General features: G+C 35.7%; 1 protein-coding gene across 4 annotated transcripts in view; it reads right to left on the bottom strand.

Annotated features, from left to right (window-relative positions):
- The window catches only part of FNBP1L (formin binding protein 1 like), a 141,880-nt gene that overhangs the window by 21,873 nt on the left and 99,249 nt on the right, over positions 1 to 20,758 (bottom strand). For 2 of the 4 annotated variants that reach the window (XM_080655664.1, XM_080655663.1), the window contains exons 6-10: positions 16,451 to 16,555; positions 7,737 to 7,865; positions 5,750 to 5,896; positions 3,353 to 3,556; positions 1,832 to 1,990 (exon numbers count right to left, since the gene is read on the bottom strand). In XM_080655664.1, the coding sequence (XP_080511790.1) occupies positions 1,832 to 1,990; positions 3,353 to 3,556; positions 5,750 to 5,896; positions 7,737 to 7,865; positions 16,451 to 16,555 (744 nt within the window). The remainder of the gene's footprint in view (positions 1 to 1,831; positions 1,991 to 3,352; positions 3,557 to 5,749; positions 5,897 to 7,736; positions 7,866 to 16,450; positions 16,556 to 20,758) is intronic. The other 2 variants (XM_080655666.1, XM_080655665.1) reach the window with 1 other exon arrangement.

Below are 20,758 nucleotides of genomic sequence, written 5' to 3'. Positions count from 1 at the left end.
GGCTACTAAATAGTAATTTCTCATGACTTATGTAACAATATTTAATGTAATCTCAATCATCATAGAGAAGATAGGAATTAATTCTACCCTCAAATTCAGGCAATATTTACTGTAGTCTCAATTATCATAGAGAAGAAAACTGGGAATTAATTCTACCCTCAAATTTAGGCAACAGAAATCCCAAATATGATTTCCATTGCTTATTACATATTGCCTATAGCCGTGGTCGGCAAACTGCGGCTCGCGAGCCACATGCGGCTCTTTGGCCCCTTGAGTGTGTCTCTTCCACAAAATACCACGGCCTGGGCAAGTCTATTTTGAAGAAGTGGCGTTAGAAGAAGTTTAAGTTTAAAAAACGTGGCTCTCAAAAGAAATTTCAATCGTTGTACTGTTGATATTTGGCTCTGTTGACTAATGAGTTTGCCGACCACTGGCCTATAGGTACAATGCACACTCATTCACCGGGACTTTTCAAAATGTCATTAATTACCTGTAATATCACCCACATACAGAATTAGGTAAGGCAGAAGTAAAAAAGTTGGTTTCATTATAGGAAAAAGGGAAGTCTAAAAAAAGACATAATACACTAAGACATTTCTGCTGCATTACTGACATCATTACTGTTTGGTGAGGAATGTAGATAATAATGCAATCATGCCCTAAATTATTATGTTCTACACTGCCCAAAAATGGAAACTGAACTAAAGCAATTTGAAGACAGGAAGGGCTGCAAAAAGAAAGAAAAACAGACAGGCGAAACAGGGAAGGAAAGAGAAGAAAAGAAAGAAATGAGAGAAAAGGAAGAAAGGCAGAAAGGAAAAGGGGAATAGGGAGGGGAGATAGCACTAGCAAGAGAGAACCCAACTACAGTATATTACTGTTAATGAATGATTAGACTTCATATGACACAGACTCTCTGGGTTATCACATCTTTCGTTTTCATATGTGCAAACAACTCTCATAAATGTATATAAATCATGAGCTATGACTATTATAAACATAGCCTTAAAATCAAACATAAACAAGAAAAAGTAGTCTAATAAAATGGAATAACTAATTTATTTATCAGCAGTATAATGGTTGCTGCTAAGAAACAGTTTAATATTTGCTTTTTACTTTTCTAAATTTTCTCATTTGCAGAGCATCTTTAGTTTTAAGTAAATGCCAAAGGCTGCCCAATTTTTAAAAAGAAAAAATTCTGGGGGGAAATAAACCTTATTTTTTTTTTTAGTTTAAGAAAACAAATTTCATGTAAACATTACTCAATAATATCTACTATTTTTATATGCTTTATAATTTATAAGCTATCTTCTAATATATTATCTTAATTTTATCTACAATCTTGATATTTAACATGTTTATCTTTAATTTTTTATTTAACTATTAGAAATTGTATTTTATGCTTCAAAAAGTAGGGCAATTAAAATTGAACTTGATTTTTTGTCAACAAAATAATGCTTTATAAATTGGCAGAAGTCATCATTAGTGACAAATTATTACATGAGTAACTCCAGTGACAAATTACTGAAAGTCTTAAAAATGTCAATACATTACAAGACAATGGTGAACATATGATTTCACATAAACAAAAAAATAGCTAATATGACTGTACCCAGCACCCTCTTTATAATACCATTCTTTTATGGTTGAGCATTTCAAATGTTATAAAGAGGAGTTATTTTTAACTTGAGGGCAGCTATACTTAATTCTGTGGTGTTTTTAAACTACATATTTATAGGAGAGAGAGCCTTATAATGAGGGTGGAGAGTATTAAAAGCCACACTACACACACAATAGGCCATCATGCATTTTAACCCATTATTAAACTTACCCCTCTTTTGAGACTTCTGAAAGAAGGAATTCTGGGCTTCCCTGTTTTTATTTCATTCATACAATAATGCACGGGCTCAATGGAGAATGTGAGAAACTGGGACCCATTAGGAGTACTGGATGTGAATAAACTAGTAGGGGTTAAGGGTGGGGACTGTGGCTAATATGGAAATAAAGAAAGGAATCAATAAGCCAAATGTGCATAGTTTTTTTTCTAAATGAAAATTCTATTTTTGGCAACATACTTTTCACAAAATATATCTCAAATAAAGCTTCTTTAAAATATTATAAGAAAGTTAACATAGTTTTGCCAAAACTATCATTTTAAAAAGTCAAATTTACTTTTAAAAATGTACCACTTCATTTTATCATTTTTTACCAACAGATTAGAAATATAGAGTACGCAAATTATAATGTTAGAGCAATGTGACCTAGATTTTTAAAACTGTCTTCTGATTTCTAGAATATTAGTACTACCTTTACTTAACCAGTAGCTGTCAGCAATAAAGGCAGCAGCGACAGTAAAAGTTATCTATAATAGGTAATGTCTATTAAAATAAAATATTAAAATCTTAAAACTGTAACTATTATCACAAATAGGCAAAAAAAATTCATTACATTTGTGGCTTTCATCTCAGACTATTTCTATTTCATCCTTATTTTTCTTTTAATTTCATTATTCCTTATTTATCTAAGCTCTCTTAGCTACTCTGATCTGATAAAGTCTCAATTCTCAACTTCTTGCCTGGATAATATTATTAAAAGCATGAATAAAGCTTTAACTAACTATAATTATGATTTTAAATATACAGGTATATTATAATTTTATCTACATTCATGTCAAAATCATAAAAATGTATTAAAATGATGTATGCTTTAATATAGTCATAGATTAAAAGTACATATCTATTTTCCTACTGATATAATATTATAATCACTAAATTGTTAAGAAAGACTAAGCTCTTCTCTATTTCATTTGCTCACCTGCTGAGCTAGATTTATCTATCTAAAATAAACAACATATCCAAAGACAGGTTCCAACAAGAAGAGTGAGATTTTTTAAAACTTCAAATAACCACAAACGTTGAGCCCTTCCCATTAAATATTCACATGGATGATTAAAAAAACTTTATTAGAAGTCCTAATTTGATACTTATTATTACTGTGGTCAATCATTCATTCCAATTGAGAATTGCAATTTTAGTGTTCATATAGTTAGATCATAATGTTTTCTTAAAAATTCTGATTGAAATTATACACAAATGAAATTTCAAAAGCATATAATTTAAGAGACATTTAACAAATTATTTTATTCATTATTAAGTGGTGGTCAAATGTTAAATCTAAAAATAATTTTTAGTATTAAAGAATAAAACTATGTTTCTAATAAGTGAAAAATAATTGAATCATTCAACATGTTTATTTTCTATTAATACTAAACCATTATCCATTCGATACCTACATTCATTTAAATGACACCTAAAACAAAATTAGTAGCATAGAGAAACGTTATGACTTTTACCTTTGGCTTCTTTCCAAAGAGCCACAACTTGCCCTTGGCCTTTCCCACTGTGGTTTTGACATCCATCTTCCCACTTTCCTGTTTGGATGCACTGATAGTCCCATCAGAAATGGTTCTATAAATATGCTGACTGTAATCTTCAAATGGAAAGTCTCCTGGAGGTTCAAATCCAGACTTGAAGGAGTCTACCACCATTTGAGAGTCCTATACACAAGAAACGTGTTTAAAAAACCATTCCATTTGTTCATAATACCACATTAGCTTTCAAAACTTTAATCCATTAAAGAAAAAAGAAAAAATGTAAAGAAATAATTCTACAGTAAGCATCCAAGGGTTAAATAATTTCTTCCTGTGACTTCGCAATAAACCCTATTTTAATCCCAACAGAAAACAATGCTAATTTATAAACAAATTACCACTTTCTTAATTTGTAATATTCATGAATGTTTTCATTCTATAGCTTTACCCTACTAAAATTCATCTGAGGACTAGTTAGCTGATAAGAAAGGTCTAACTGAAACAAGGGAATATAGAAGAGGTTATTCCCAAATAGAAATTACAAGAAGTTTCAAAGGAAGAAGGCCTTTTGCTTTGGGATGTCTATGAAGAAGTTGACCTTTGGAACAGATAAAAGGGCATCTAATCATAAAAGAAAGTATGAGACAAGTAGAAAAGCTTTCATTCATCCAATGGGGAAAGGATAAATAAAATATATTAAATACATATTCAGGAATATTAATAGAGCAACTGAGAAAGATCTCACAAACAGTACTGAGCGCAAAAAGCAACTCTGAAAATATAAAGTTCATTACTATTTAACTAAAATTTTAAAATTCGCGTAAGTATTATATTGTATTTTTGGACATACATACTCTATCCCAGTGGTCGGCAAACTCATTAGTAAACAGAGACAAATATCAACAGTACAACAATTAAAATTTCTTTTGAGAGCCACATTTTTTAAACTTAAATTTCTTCTAGCGCCACTTCTTCAAAATAGACTCGCCCAGGCTGTGGTATTTTGTGGAAGAGCCACACTCAAAGGGCCAAAGAGCCGCATGTGGCTCACAAGCCACAGTTTGCCAATCACTGCTCTATCCTAATATTCTAATGACATCTTAAACTCATTTTTTCAAACAGAATACTTTAATCCTATAAACTCCTACCCACCCTAACCACCTCTTCTTTTATTCCCTACTAGAGGCCTGGTGCACAAATTTGTGCACAGGTGGAGTCCAGCCAGCCTGCCCTGATCGAGGCTGATCAGGTCGAGGCTGATCAGGCCTGGCCGGCTGGGGGAGGGGCCACAGGTGGTTGGCAGGCCAGCCCCGCCCCCAATCAGGGTTGGGGGGGCTTGATTAGGGGCAGGGCTAGCCAGGGGGAGGAGCCATGGGCAGTTGGCCGGCCCTGCCCCCCTGGCCAACCTCCTTGTCCAACTCCCAGTTGAGAGAACAATTTGCAAAATAGCCTTTTGTTATATAGGATTTCTGTTAATAGTACATTTTGCCTATCATGTAGTCAAGTCATCCTTAAGTGATACCTTAATTTTGTCACTAATGCCACCCTCACCAATCATTTGCTAAAGGGTAAGAAGAGTGATAGAGGAGGGACCTCTACTATATTTGTAACTTGGATCCAGCCTTGCCAATATACAAATGTACCTCTGAATTCCCAATTAAAAAACCCAAAAATCATCTTTTCTTTTAAAAACTATAGTCAGAATTCCAATTGTTACAGGAAGGATTCTCACTAATTTAATACAAGTTGCTGTGAAGACTAAAATACTATGTGGTACATATCTTCAGTTTCTGCCAATTATCCTTTTGGTCATTCAATCAACATTTACTGAGAAATTACCAGGTACAATACTCTGCTAGGCTTTAATAAAAAAATAATGTGATTAGATATATTTCCTCAAGGGGAGCAGAACTATGCTGTTCCTTCTACTCATAATGCCCTACTTCTTCTTTTTCATGGGCTACCATTCCATACACTACCCACACTTCAAATCCAGTTCAAGTGCCAACTCTTGTGTTAAAAGCAACTCTTACAACTCTAGATCTCAGTGAGCATTTCCTATTCTAACCTTTAAACTAATAGTTTAATATAGTATTATAACATGGTCACAGCTTAATTACACTCTTGCAGTATAACTGAAAAATTAGTGGGGGCAGGAGAGGGAAGGGTTAGAACTCTCTTTGAAACAATTTGAATTTTAGTATTTATAATGGTCCTTGGAGTCCAAAGGAGTCCAATCTATTGCCAGACGTTCTTCTACAGATATAATTTAGAATCAAGTACTACCAATTTCTTCACCTTTTTTCCAATTCATTTTACTAACTTAAACCACACACCTAAACCAAATATGTTATTCAAATATAATTATATAGCACTTACTCTTCTTTCATCAACTGATTTTGCTGCAAGAACCATTCCTTCCAAACATTTTGAAATGATAGGAATAACTTTGCGTTCTGAGTCAGCAAATCCTCTGTAACACTCACTGAGTTTAATAGTCCTTCGTTCATCCATTTCCTGGAGTTGCTAATAATCAGAAATAAAAAAAAGGAAAACATCTTTTTCTTCATTCTGAAGCAACCCGCCCTCCTCAAAACAAAAAAAAAAACAAAAAAAATTGAAGTTCTACCATAAGAGTTATACTGTTTTTAATGCCTTTTAACAAGTGCTATCGACTTATAATACTTAAAACTTGAAGCCTATTAAATAGCAAAAGAAATAAAAACCAGGTAACACTGGTTTTCAAACCATCTAGAGCAGCGGTCAACAACCAGTCGGACCTCGTGGACCACCAGTGGTCCTTGGACCATGGGTTGGCGACCCCTGGTCTAAAGATACCCCTACAGCCTACCCACCTTTCTCATACTTGATTCATACTGCCTCCACCTTTCTTCAGATGCTGTTAATACTTCAGGAAAAGTTTTATTTGAAGACAAAATTTTGATGCATGTTTTTTCCTTTTTAAGAAATTAGGCTATGACATACAGAAGTCTGAGACTTCTAACCCTGAGGAGGTTAGTTCAGAATACTTTGGTACGATCTGGCTGGACCAAGGATCAACAGTTGACCGCATACTAATAGGTTCACAGATCTATCTCACAGTCTACAGCTCAGAGTATTGTCACTCTGAGGGTTGGGGACACAAGAGGGAAAACAGCCACAGGTACATATCAGGGATCCTCACAATTCAAAAATTCATTGGCACATGCCACTAAGAATTATGCTGGCACATATGAAGCCAAACAACATAAGAGACATTTTTGGCACTTCCTATTTGCCAATATTGACCTTTCTTTCTCCTGAGAAACAGCTACACTGATCAAATCCCCAAACTCCAATAGCCTTCATATAACTTTTCCACTTTAATTACGTGCTAAAGCTTGGGAATTTATTTTGAGACCTGCAATTTCACAAAAATAACTGTTCCCGCTGTCACAAAATGACTAGACTGCTCCACAGCAAGGTCTAAACAAAAGGACCAAGTCCCAAAATGCAAATAGGTGATCTCCACGTTAGGGTCTCCTAAGAATATAAAGGCTTGGCTAATAAGCCTAGAAAAGCACCACAGAGTGAGGAGTGGCAGGACAGATACCCGAGATTAAATGACCGGAATCTGATACCCACTCTAGTCCACCTCCTCTCACTATGCTTCACTTGTACCTCTAACTTGCCTTACAAAGAAAAAAAGTACATTTGAGCTGACATTCTTCCCACATAAGCTCTGCTCTCCAAGATCCAACTTCTTTCAACACTTTCACTAAATTCCTTTTCTCTAATTTCTCTTCTTTCTAGAATAGACAGTAACAATTTAACCTTCATGGACATTCTGTGGTCTTTACCTGAGGGTGTTTGGCAACTGCCATCATCAAGTGATGATGAATGGGATTTATAGGCAAGCTCATGCCTAAATTACATTTATGATCTGGCAGCTAGGAAGACAAGCAGGTAAAAATCAGGCTAGCAAACACATTTTATAAGATTTATTTCTGATGCCTGGACTAATGCCAATGATTCTGATAGAGTGTCACAAAGCTACATCCCAATTCTAGGTGAGCAGATTACAATATACAATTCCAATGAATTCCCCCTATGTCATAATGCTTAATAATATAGCATTAAAATTTATTTAGAAAATGTCATTGTTTTAGTGGACTGTTCACTACACTAATAATAAATCTATAGGAAAACTTGTAAGTTCAAAGTTAGGATATAATTAGTTTTCAAAACCATAATCATAATTTCTTACCACCAATCTTGATGACTAATGAATCTAGAAAAATTCTGATTGATGCCTGAAATTCAAGTTTTACATTTAAAGAGTATTACAATGCTAAAACTAGATTATTTTCATATATTTAAAGTTTACCTTGTAAATCTGAGGAATCACTACATAGAAATGTTTGTGTTGTTCTCCATTAAAGTTTTGTAGCTGTGCAGCGTATTCATTTTTATTTTCATCAGCCATATGCGTCCGCAGATTCAACTGCTGTTTGGCCTAGAGGCAAATTGGTCCAAATCATTACCACAAGAACAAAATCACTGCCATCTGGACTAATGCCAATGATTCTGGTACAGTGTTCAAAAGCTATCCCAATTCTAGGTGAGCACATTACAATATATAATTCCAATGAACTAAGAGCTAACACAGTTTTGTAAAAGTTATACTAAAACTAGATTTTCTCTACTGATATCATTTAAAATTTAAGGAGATGACTGCAGATCTTATAGCAAGAACAGTCTCCCTATGGCAATATTCCCTTTCTCCTAGTGCAAGAGTACTCCCCCTTGCAATAATTCATTCAAATAAAGTTTCCCCTTACTGAATTGAGATTGTTAAAAATTTTTAAATAAATATTTGAAAACATTATGGCTTGAAACAGTAAGCTTTTAATCAGAAGAGAAAAACAGCATCAGGAATATTTTAAAACAGTTAAAAAGTTAGTAGTAAAACATTTCTTTAAATGTGATACACTTACAACCAACTCAGAACCACAATAAAACCAAGATGATAAGGAGGTGATTTTGGATAAGGTAATTGTCAACAATGATTTTCATCTCTATACAAAACTGCAGGCACTTTAAAAAATGCTTATTTATAAAACTAGAGGCCCAGTGCACGAAATTTGTGCATGGAGTGGAGGGGAGGGAGAGGAGGGTGTCCCTCTGCCCAGCCTGCACCATCTCCAATCTGGGACCCCTCGGAGGATGTCTGACTGTTGGTTTAGGCCCGATCCCACAGGGTACTCGGACATTCCTCACATAATCCAGGACGGCTGGCTCCTAACAGCTCACCTACCTGCCTGCCTGCCTACCTGACTGCCCCTAACACTTCTGCCAGCCAGCCTGATAGCCCACTAACCGCTCCCCCGCCGCCCTGATGGATGCCTAACTGCTGCCCTGCTGGCCTGATTGCCCACAACTGCCCTCCCCTGCCGGCCTGATTGCCCACAACAGCCCACCCCCGCCAGCCTGATCATCCACAACTGCCCTCCCCTACCGCGACCTGCATCCTACACCGGGCCCTGCCCCTGATGTGCACACGGCCATCTTATGACAACATTAGGACATGATGCGTGAGTATGTGACGATCACCTAACCTATTATTAGTATAGATAGTTCTGTTCATTTTCAGCTCTGTAGAAATGTTTTTCTACTAGGTCATTTTAGTATCATATACAGTGGTGAGAATGTTAGACTACAAACTTAACACAAATCATTAATTACAGATTTATTAGAGGGGAATTTAAATAAATTTCTCAACTGTTCTAAACAGATTAAAAACAAAACAAAATAAGAATTGAGGGGAGAAAAAAATGGCGGCAGAATAGACAGACGTGTCCCGAGTCTTGTCCCGGAGCAGATAGAAAGAAGAGCTGAGGGTCGCAAGGGGAGTATCTGCTGGTGAGTTAAGGGAGAGCTATACTCCAGGAGAAGGTGGGGGACTGCTGGATGGGGCTCCCATGACCAGGCAGCCCCCACTGCTACTGGGTTCCCTCCCAGAGCCACCAGCTCGAGAGTGGAGACCGCGCCATCTTGAAGGGGAAAGTGGATGTTATCGAAAGCCTGAAAATCTACAACTGCAGCACCCACAAAACAGCTGTGAACCCCAGAACACTGGTCCCCAATTGGCGCAAACACACGGATTCAGAGGAGCTCTATACTCCCTCATGGAAAGGAGAGAGAGAACTACATAACCAGACACCCGGAGAAGAGAAACCATGGGGAGACAAAGAAACAGCACGCATATGAAAGAAAAGAAGGCATCACCAGAAAAGGAAGTAAATGAAATGAACGCAAGCAGCATGCCAGAGAAAGAATTCAGAGAAATGGTCATAAGGTGACTGAAAAGAATGGAAGACAAATTCGAAATATGAGTAAGAACCAAGAGGAAATGAAAAATGACATCGCTGCTGTAAAGAACTCAATAGAAAGCATCAAGAGTAGACTAGAAGAAGCAGAGGACCGCATCAGTGAGCTAGAAGATAAGGTAAAAAAAAATACCCAAGTAGAGCAGCTTTGAGAAAAAAAAATTAAAAAGCAGGAGGAGAGCCTAAGGGAACTTTGGGACAACACGAAACAAAACAACATCCGCATAATAGGGGTTCCAAAAGGAGAGGACACTGAGGAAGGAATAGAAAACCTGTTTGAAGAAATAATGACAGAAAATTTCCCTGATATAGGGAAGAAAAAATGCACACAAATCCAAGAAGCTCAAAGAGTCCCAAGCAAAATGAAACCCAAAAGACCAATGCCAAGCCACATTATAATTAAACTGGCAAACACCAACGACAGAGTAAGAATCTTAAAAGCAGCCAGAAAGAGACAGAAAGTTACCTACAAAGGAACCCCCATCAGACTAGCAACTGATTTCTCAACAGAAGCTCATCAGGCCAGAAGGGAATGGAATGAAATATACAAAGACATGCAAAGAAAGGGTCTGAATCCAAGAATACTGTACCCAGCAAGGCTATCAATCAAAATTGAAGGTGAAATCAGGAGCTTCACAGACAAAAAAGGACTAAGGGAATTTATTACCACCAAACCAGCAATGCAAGAAATGCTAAAGGGTCTGCTGTAAAAAAAAGAAATAGGAAGCGAAGAAGGAACACAGGGGTAAAGAATAAAAATGGTGACAAATAAATACCTATCAATAATAACTTTAAATGTAAATGGATTAAATGCCTCAATCAAAAGACATATGGTAATGGATTGGATAAGAAAACACGACCTATATATATGCTGTCTACAAGAAACACACCTCAGAAAAAAAGACGCACACAGACTGAGAGTGAAGGGATGGAAAAAGGTTTTTCAGGAGAATGGAAATGAAAAAAAAAAAGCTGGGGTAGCAATACTTATATCTGACAAATTAGATCTCAAAGTGAAGGACATAACAAGAGATAAGGAAGGCCACTTCATAATACTAAAGGGAGCAATCCAACAAGAAGAAATAACTCTGGTAAACATACACAGCACCCAATACAGGAGCACCCAAATACATAAAAAAAACTCCTGGAGGATATCAAAGGAGAGATTGACAGCAATACAATCATAGTAGAAGACTTTAATACCCCACTATCTCCATTGGAGAAATCCTCTAAACAAAAAATCAGCAAAGAAACATCAATCCTAAATGACTTACTAGACCAGATGGAATTAATTGACATCTTCAGAACATTTCACCCCAAAGCCACAGAATATACATTCTTCTCAAGTGCACATGGGTCATTTTCAAAGATAGACCATATGTTGGGTCATAGGCAAAGTCTCTTCAAATTCAAGAAGATAGAAATCATATCAAGCATCTTCTCAGATCACAGTGGCATTAAACAGCAAATCAACTACAGTAAAAACAACCCAAAAAAATCAAACACATGGAGACTAAACAGCATGCTATTAAACAATGAATGGGTTACCAGAGAGATCAAGGAAGAAATAAAAAATATCATGGCAACAAATGACAATGAAAACACAACAATCCAAAATCTATGGGACACAGTGAAAGCAGTCTTGAGAGGGAAGTTCATAGCTCTACAAGCCTACTAAAAAAAACAAGGAATAATGGTAATAAATTACCTAACCCTACAACTCAAAGAGTTAGAAAGAGAGCAACAAGAAAAGCCCAGTGTAAGCAGAAGGAAGGAAATAATAAAGATCAGTGCGGAGATAAACGACATAGAGACCAAAAAAACAATATAAAAGATCAACAAAACCAAGAGCTGGTTCTTTGAAAGGATAAACAAGATTGATGAACCTCTAGCCAGGCTCACCAAGAAGCAATGCGAGAGGACACAAATAAACAAAATCAGAAATGAAACAGGTGAAATAACAACAGAAATACAAAGGATTGTTAAAAAATACTATGAACAACTTTATTCCAACAAACTGGACAACCTGGAGGAAATGAACATATTTCTAGAAAAATATAACCTTCCAAAACTCAATCAGGAAGAATCTAAACAGCTCAATATGCCAGTACCTATGGAAGAAATTGAAGCAGTCATCAAAGAGCTTCCTGCAAACAACAGCCCAGGGCCAGAGAGCTTCACAGGAGAGTTTTACCAAACATTCAAGGAAGAACTAAAACCTATCCTCCTCAGACTATTCCAAAAAATTGAAGAAGAAGGAATACTTCCAAGCTCCTTCTATGAAGCCAGCATCACCCTAATACCAAAACCAGATGAAGACAACACAATGAAAGAGAATTACAGGACAATATCCCTCATGAACGTAGATGCAAAAATCCTCAACAAAATTCTAGCAAATCAGATCCAGCACTATATCAGAAAGATCATACACCATGACAAAGTAGGATTTATCTCAGGAATGCAAGGATGGTACAATATCCTAAATCAATTAACGTGATACATCACATAAACAAATCAAGAGATAAAAATCACATAGTCATATCAATTGCTGCAGAAAAAGCATTTGACAAAATCCAACACCCTTTCTTAATAAAAACTCTCAGCAAGGTGGGAATAGAAGGATCATACCTCAACATAATAAAAGCTATATATGATAAACCCACAGCTAACATCATACTCAATGGGCAAAAACTAAAACCATTTCCCCTAAGAACAGGAACAAGACAGGGATGCCCACTCTCACCACTCCTGTTTGACATAGTACTGGAAGTATTAGCCATTGCAATTAGACAAGAAGAAGAAATAAAAGGCATCCAAATTGGAAAAGAAGAAGTAAAGCTGTCCTTATTTGCAGATGACATGATATTGTACATAAAAAACCCAAAAGACTCCATCAAAAAGCTAATAGACTTAATAAATGAATTCGGCAATGTAGCAGGATACAAAATTAACACCCAGAAATGTATGGCATTTCAATACACCAACAGTGAACTTACAGAAAGAGAGACTAAAAAGCAATCCCATTTACCATCGCACCAAAAAAATTAAGATACCTAGGAATAAACTTAACTAAGGAGGTAAAAGACCTATATGCGGAAAACTACATGACACTGAAAAAAGAGACAGAGTAATACGTAAACAGATGGAAGAACATACCATGTTCACGCATTGGGAGAATCAACATCATTAAAATGTCCATACTACCCAAAGCAATCTATAGATTCAATGCACTCCCCATTAAAATACCAACGGCATATTTCACAGACCTAGAAAGAACTCTCCAAAAATTCATCTGGAATAAAAAAAGACCCCGAATAGCCACAGCAATCCTGAGAAAGAACAACAAAGTAGGTGGGATCTCAATACCAGATTTCAAGCTTTATTACAAACCCACTGTTCTCAAAACAGCCTGGTACTGGCACAAGAACAGACATATAGATCAATGGAATAGAATACAGAACCCAGAAATCGACCCAAATCACTATGCTCAATTAATATTTGACAAAGGAGGCATGAACATACAATGGAGTCAAGACAGTCTCTTCAATAAATGGCGTTGGGAAAATTGGACAGATACATGCAAAAAAAATGAAACTAGACCACCAACTTACACCATATACAAAAATAAACTCAAAATGGATCAAGGACTTAAACATACAACGAGAAACCATAAAAATACTAGAGGAATCCACAGCCAGGAAAATCTCTGACATATGCCGAAGCAATTTCTTCACTGATACTGCTCCTAGGGCAATGGAAACTAAAGAGAAGATAAACAAATGGGACTACATCAAAATAAAAAGCTTTTGCACAGCAAAGGAGACCATCAATAAAACAACAAGAAAGCCCACTGCATGGGAGAACATATTTGCCAATGATATCAACGATAAGGGAACTCATTTACAGGGAACTCATGCAGCTTAACAAAAAGAAGATAAACAACCCAATCAAAAAATGGGCAACTGATCTAAATAGACACTTTTCAAAAGAAGACAGAAGGAAGGCCAAGAGACATATGAAAACCTGCTCAAAGTCACTAATCATCAGAGAGATGCAAATCAAAACAACAATGCGGTACCATCTCACACCTGTCAGAATGGCTATTATCAACAAGTCAACAAATGACAAGTGCTGGCGAGGATGCGGAGAAAAAGGAACCCTCGTGCACTGCTGGTGGGAATGCAGACTGGTGCAGCCACTGTGGAGAACAGTATGGAGTTTTCTCAAAAAACTGAAAATGGAACTCCCATTTGACCCAGTAATCCCACTCCTAGGAATATATCCCAAGAAACTAGAAACACCAATCAGAAAGGATATATGCACCCCTATGTTCATAGCAGCACAATTTACAATAGCTAAGATTTGGAAACAGCCTAGGTGCCCGTCAGCAGATGACTGGATCAGAAAACTATGGTACATCTACACAATGGAATACTATGCTGCCATAAAAAAGAAGGAATTACTACCGACCAGTTGTTCTGCTGTTTGGTCGATTTGCATATTAGCCTTTTATTATATAGGATAATCAGTGTTTGATAATAAATCAAGGAGTTCTTAAGAAGTCAATGTCAACCAGCAAGGAGTCTCCCATATAAATAGTGTTGTTTAAGTTGCACATTTAGCATGCTTCGTCTTTTTATTTGGAGTTTATTTTTCATTGCAGATTTGACAATGTACAATAAATTTTATAAACTTGCATCAAGTTTATGAATAAAGAATCATTTAAAAAATAAATAAGTAAATAGTGTTTTTTACAACTGTTTTGGTCCACATTTTTATCAAGTAATGGTAACACATTATGTGTATGATGATACTAAGAAGGAAAAATAAAATAGATTATCAAAATCAGGATCCAACAATCTTAACAGTAGATCAAATCTAATAATTGACTCAGATGTACATATGAATTTAAAATACCCACAGTATAGAGAGAGATACATTCTCATACCACACCATATATGAAAAGACATGGGGATTCCATTTAACCATAAACTCAGTGGGAGTCAATCCACACAATGTGATTGCCCAAAAAGTCAATATACAGTTAGGCTACAATTAACATAAATTTAGTGTTCAAAACAAAGAGGTAATCAAATTCAGGACTGATCTGACCATACCTGGATTATTATATCCACCTTGAGCTAACATACTTAAGTGACCTGGATTATTATATCCACCTTGAGCTAACATACTTAAGTGGGATATTTATGAATTCAAGAGTATCCAAAGGAAAGCAGTCACAATGAAAGATAACTTGAAGCTAATTCACATGTAGAATAGTTGAAAAAAACACAACAGTTCACCTATGAGTAAAGAATCTGCTACAAATATCTAGAAAGCTACTATAAAAAAAAATAAATTTGATATTTTTGGTACCTCAAGGAAACTAAAACTGAACAGTCAGACAAGTGGGGTCAATACAATGAAGTGTTCAAGTTGAAAAAAATCTAAGACTATCTGAAGACCATTATTTTCAATGACAGGGACTATCAGTAGAGGTAGAAGTAATTAAAAATAGGGTAGACAAGATATAAACATCACAAGCTATATTAGAAGACCTTCAAGGTAATTATAACCTGGAATTTATATAATCTTAGAGTTTTTTTAATGTAAAGAAAATTAAAGGCAGAAAATAAATTATAGTCAGCCCTTGAACAACACAGGTTTGAACTGCACAGGTCCACTTATACGTGAATTTTAAAAAATAAATACTGCAAATGTATTTTCTCTTCCTAATGATTTTCTTAACAACATTTTCTTTTCTCTAGCTTACTTTATTATAAGAATACAGTCTATAGCAGCAGTAGCCAATCGGTGGTCCGTAAGGTCTGAAAGGTTGGCGACCACTGATCTATAGTACATATAACATACAAAGTATGTATTAATCAACTATTTATGTTATTGGTAACAGCAGGCTATCAATAGTTAAATTCTGGGGGATTTGAATGTTATATGTGTATTTTTTACAATGAGTTGTTTAAGGATCAACTGTATTCTTCTCTTCCTTCTACTTTTTCTTGTTCTGATCCTATAGGAAATTATGAAATCGTAAGAAGAAAATATACCAATGATGGGCCTTTGTGTATACAAAACTGTGGAGTAAGGTTTATCTATATTTGAAAATCCCAATTTCAGCAGCATCACTTTTGCCAAATGTTCTAAGATAAAGAGCATACAGCAGGGGAGAAGGAAAAGCAGCAGCAGTTACAGGGGTGATCCTGCCAATTATTATGTTACAGGAATATCTGGCCCAGAATCAGTTAGTAAGTGACAAGAGAGAGTTCCATTTTCCAACATTAATGAATGAGTGAATAAACAAACAAACAAACACCTAATATCACATCTGACAGCTTTATCCTGTTTTCCCTCTGTAAAGTTGGGGAAGCATACTATGTAACCCCCATTTGAACACCCCCATCAACACACCTTAAACCTTCTATACTATTTTGGAATAGAACAGAAGCTCACTCCCAGTAGCAGCTAGGATCTCCCTATGCATTTTGAATGCAGTAAAGACATTAAAATAAGTTAACACATATTGATTAATTTCTCAGACCAATATGTATAATTTAAAGTATGCAAATATTTGTATATTTTAGATGTAGATGCAGTATATCTCTTGGGGAAACTCTAATACCAATATCAATACTGCAACTACTTTTGATATGTAAGTAATATTTTGATATCAAAGTCTATTTGGAGTATTTCTTACCTTTTCAACATCTGCCTTCGTTGCATTAGTATCATTATCCAATCTTTCATAACTCTGTTGTGCCTTTTCTGCCTCTCTACATTCTCTTTCAAATTTCCTTTTACTCTGTGAAAATAATCAAAATATCACAGTGAGAAATAAAATTAGACTTATGCATTAAAAGAAAACTTTAAAATGCTGCCATTGTGTATTGTGTAAAACTGTATAAGTAAAATTTGCCTCAATTAGAAATGTTACCATTATAATCAACCTAAGTCCCTTAAATATCAAACATTATAGGCATGACTGACTTAATATATATTTCATCTCTTCTCGATAAGAAAAAAAAGTCATGTATTTTATAATTTTTAATTATAAGCTCATCTTCAGCAGAACTTTTGGTTCCGTGTTTTTCGCTTGTTTTGCATGTTTGTTTGATTACCTGGCTGGTTTTGGTGTTTACTTGTTTTTATTTTTATTTTCTGGTGAGATCTCAATGTAGCTTAGATATGGAAATGTCCCTCCCAAGTGGTGTTCTGTCGTTTCTTCCAGGTGTCCCAGGAAATGCCATCAGCCCAGAACCAGGCTTTGTTAAAATTTTGTATTTAATTCAAACTCCCTTGGCTTTGTAAAATCTATTCACAACTGCATTTCCTTTCCTGAACACTTCTTTAAATACTATAGTTACTCTTCTTTTTTTACATTTGCTCAGTTTCTATGTACTTTTTTGTTATTCAATCCTTGTTTCCCCAGTTCATGAAATTGCTGCTTAGTTAATTCAAACACGATCAGAATTCTATCAATTTTATTTTCCTGATGAAATCTCTCCCAGAGTCTTTTGATCTGCTGAAATTTGGACTGGTTACCAAAGTAGGCCTACCGCACAGCTGTGACTTGGGATTTCCCTTCACCATTATCCTGGAGATTCTTTTCACCTCTCCCTTGATTTGAATCTCCTATTTCCAAGTTCCAAGCCTTCTTCCCTTTCTTGATTCACTTATTTTCCTGAAACACATTCAGCAGTGGCATCCTAAAAGAAGGTTTGCGGGAGATAATTTTTTAAGTCCCTATGGCTGAAAATTCCTTTAATATTACTTTAATTGGTAAAATTTGTCTGGGAATGAACTCTTGAGTAGGAAATTGTCTTCCTGCAGAAATGTGAAAAGTACTACTCCACATTACTTCCTGATCCTTTGCCTGAAATCTATTTTATTTTTCCTCTTTGGAGACGGGTGGGATCTTTTCTCTCTCATACCTGTTCTGAAATTTCATGAAGGTACTGTCTTGCTGTGAAGCCACTGTGCTGGGCACCTGAATAATCCTTTTCATCTAGAAATTCATGTCTTTCTGTCCTGGGGAAATATTCTTGAATTATTATTGTCTTTCCATGTTCTGTTTTCTTTCCCTTTATTAGGATGCTTATTATTTCGAAAATGAACCTATAGAATGGGTCCTCCTATTTTCTTATATTTCGCTCATACTTTCAATTTATAATTTTGCTCTACTTTCTGGGACACTTCTTTATTTTCATTGTTTCAAGTGATTTTTTCATTTCTGCAATCATAACGTTCTTTTATGTTCTTTGTATGTTCCTTTTAAAATAGTATCTTTTTTCCTATTTCATGGATGTAATATCTTCTCTATTCCCTTTGAGAATATTAATAATAGTTTTGGGTGTCTTGCTTATTTATTTTGCTTTTTAATTCCTATTTCCTTTCATCATCACTGTTTCAAAGTTGCTTTTTCTGGTCTTCGGTGTTTACATTAGATGTTTTCTTTCAATGTCTGGGGAATCCTTGCCTATCTGCTCTGGCTTAAACTGTCAACTGAAAGCTCTAAGGTGGGGCCTGTGGATCATGGTCTTTTCCTCAGGGTGATATGGTCAGGCAGTTTCCTGAGAGAAATCCTGGTTTCCCTATCTTTCCCCTCAAGCTGGTTAGATTCCCCAGATATGACTCTTTTAATCTCTTGCCTGGAAAAATATATGCTTTGCTATCTATATTCTGAGAATTGCTCAAAAGAAAGCAAAGGATGTTAATATTTTCTCTTTACCTAACGCCCTTATTAGAACCAGTTTCTATGTCAATTTCTTGTCTTGGGGACTATGAAACTATACAAAAAGTGCACATTTGAATTCCAAACCTCCTTAGTACAAGGTCAAAAGGTTTGAATTTTTCACAGAATACCTCTCTGCCCTCCTTCAGACAAAGACAAATTTCTCTGATGTTTCCCTTAGCCAGTGGGCAGAGTTCCACCTTTCAGATTTAGTCCTTCAAAGTTTCAAATGTTATACAAGAGCTTCTGTTCCAACTCCCCACAACATACAGAACTAAAATCTAATCTGTTCCTGTGTGAGACTTAAAACCCAAGTCCTTAGCAGGGTCTTACCCACACCCCAACACCTCTGTCCCCTTTTCTCAAAATCCACTGTATCACTTCATACACCTATTGCTCTGGCTTTTAGTTTACCCTTAGTTTCTAGCAGTTATGAGTTTAAAATAAGCTCTGCTAAGAGCTTAAAAAGCAATAAAAAATATTTTAGCTATTATATAGTTATCTGTAGCCAAAGGCTTCAAAGTTAGCTAAGTTTACTATATACCTAGAACCAGACATACCTATACTTTACATCAAATAAATATGCTCTGAAATATTTTATAAAACTCTTCAAATGTACTCACTGTTTGCATATAAATACATCTGAATATGAATAATATATAGAATATCACTTTCCTGTGAAGATTAAGATTAAATTTCCACATTTAATTCTCTGAAACTCAATTCAGAGCTGTTTTTTCAAATTGAGTAGCTATAGGCTACTAATTTTGTTGCAATTTGGGGCTACTAATATACAAAAGTATTTTTATATTAGGTGTCTTATTACTTGTGGGAAAATACTAATTTCCTTGCAACAGCAAAAGAGTCACTAATACAATATTTAACATTTTCATTCCCTGAGAGATACTATATCTTTACACAATATAGGAATACACTCCAGAAAAGATCCTCAATTCTTCATCCTATGTGTGCAAACTAATCAACAACCACTTTTCCTCCCCCATCCTTTCTTAGAAGAGCCCACCTCCCAATATATCAACTAAAAATAGCTGATACTTGCTTATGGTCAAGTAATCTAATGCTGTCAAAGGCACCCATAAGGAAGTCTGCTGGGGGGTTCTCTGGGAAAGTCTTCCTTCCCTGATAAAAAGGGACAGTTGGAAAAGATCTGCTCTCTTTTTCATGTGTCTGCATGCAATGAATAAAGATGTGGAGCTTGGCTGCCTAAGTCAATTGTTGACAGAAGGGGACAAGCCTCAGGAAAAAAGCCAACTTGGTCAAGATGGCAAAGTGAACAGAAAGAAAGAAGGGACAGCCTTTGTGGCATCACTGAGTCACTGACAACTCAGAAACTGCTCCATTTTGAGCCCTCTTCTTACAAGCATGTAAAACCTGTTACTTGGAACTGCCTAAGCTGACAGACATGGCTTCTCCAATGTTTCTATCTTGAAAATCTAAATCTTTCCTTGAAAATCTTCACATTGGAGCAATTTAAATGCCAGTGCTGTGGTGGGGAGGGTTCAATTTTCAATTCTCTGTATCTAAGTCAATCTGTCTCTCCCAGTTCTTTAAATCTCTTCCATTATTTCAAACATGTTAGGAATTTTACAATTGCATTTTCTTGATCAAGCAAGAAGACATGAAACTAGGAACTGGGATCCTGCATATGTTTCTACGTAATATACAAAAATTATAGTTGTCTGCCTCCCTCACTAGACTGCAGGCTCCACGAAAACAAGAACCATGTCACATATATACACTTTTGTACCTCCAAGACCCAGTACATGTCAAGGATGCCTTCAATAAACATGAATTGAGCTGAACTCACCTTTATTTCATAGTATTGTTAATGCCTTAAAGAAATCTCGCCTACATTTTTTGATGCTTCTTTCTTATGACCCCGTAACTTCTGCTTAATAACTGCCAATTATTCTAAAGGCAAGTCAGTATATATTAACAAGAATTATTTGAGCCAACAGTAGTTTTTAAAGGGACCAATGACTCATAAGTGTAGGAGTCTATTTTTTGTGCAGATGAAAACACACTCACATACACTCATCAGGTGGCAGATACGAAAGATGTTAGTTAAGGCAATTTAAAATTTAATAAATGTAAACACTCCCTAAAAGTCTTGCTGAGACCAATTAAAGAGAAGATCCAAACAAAAATAAAGACAGACTATTAATATACCTAAGAATTCTCAATTAGCACTGATTATATTAATGCCAGTTACATAGTAGAAATTTTTTTAAATTTAGAAATTTTAAGACAGAA

Source organism: Plecotus auritus, assembly GCF_963455305.1.
Source record: "Plecotus auritus genome assembly, chromosome: 2".
In the NCBI taxonomy this organism is placed as follows: domain Eukaryota; kingdom Metazoa; phylum Chordata; class Mammalia; order Chiroptera; family Vespertilionidae; genus Plecotus; species Plecotus auritus.
Note: the sequence above shows the minus strand (reverse complement) of the source record. Positions and strands in the feature narration are given on the sequence as shown.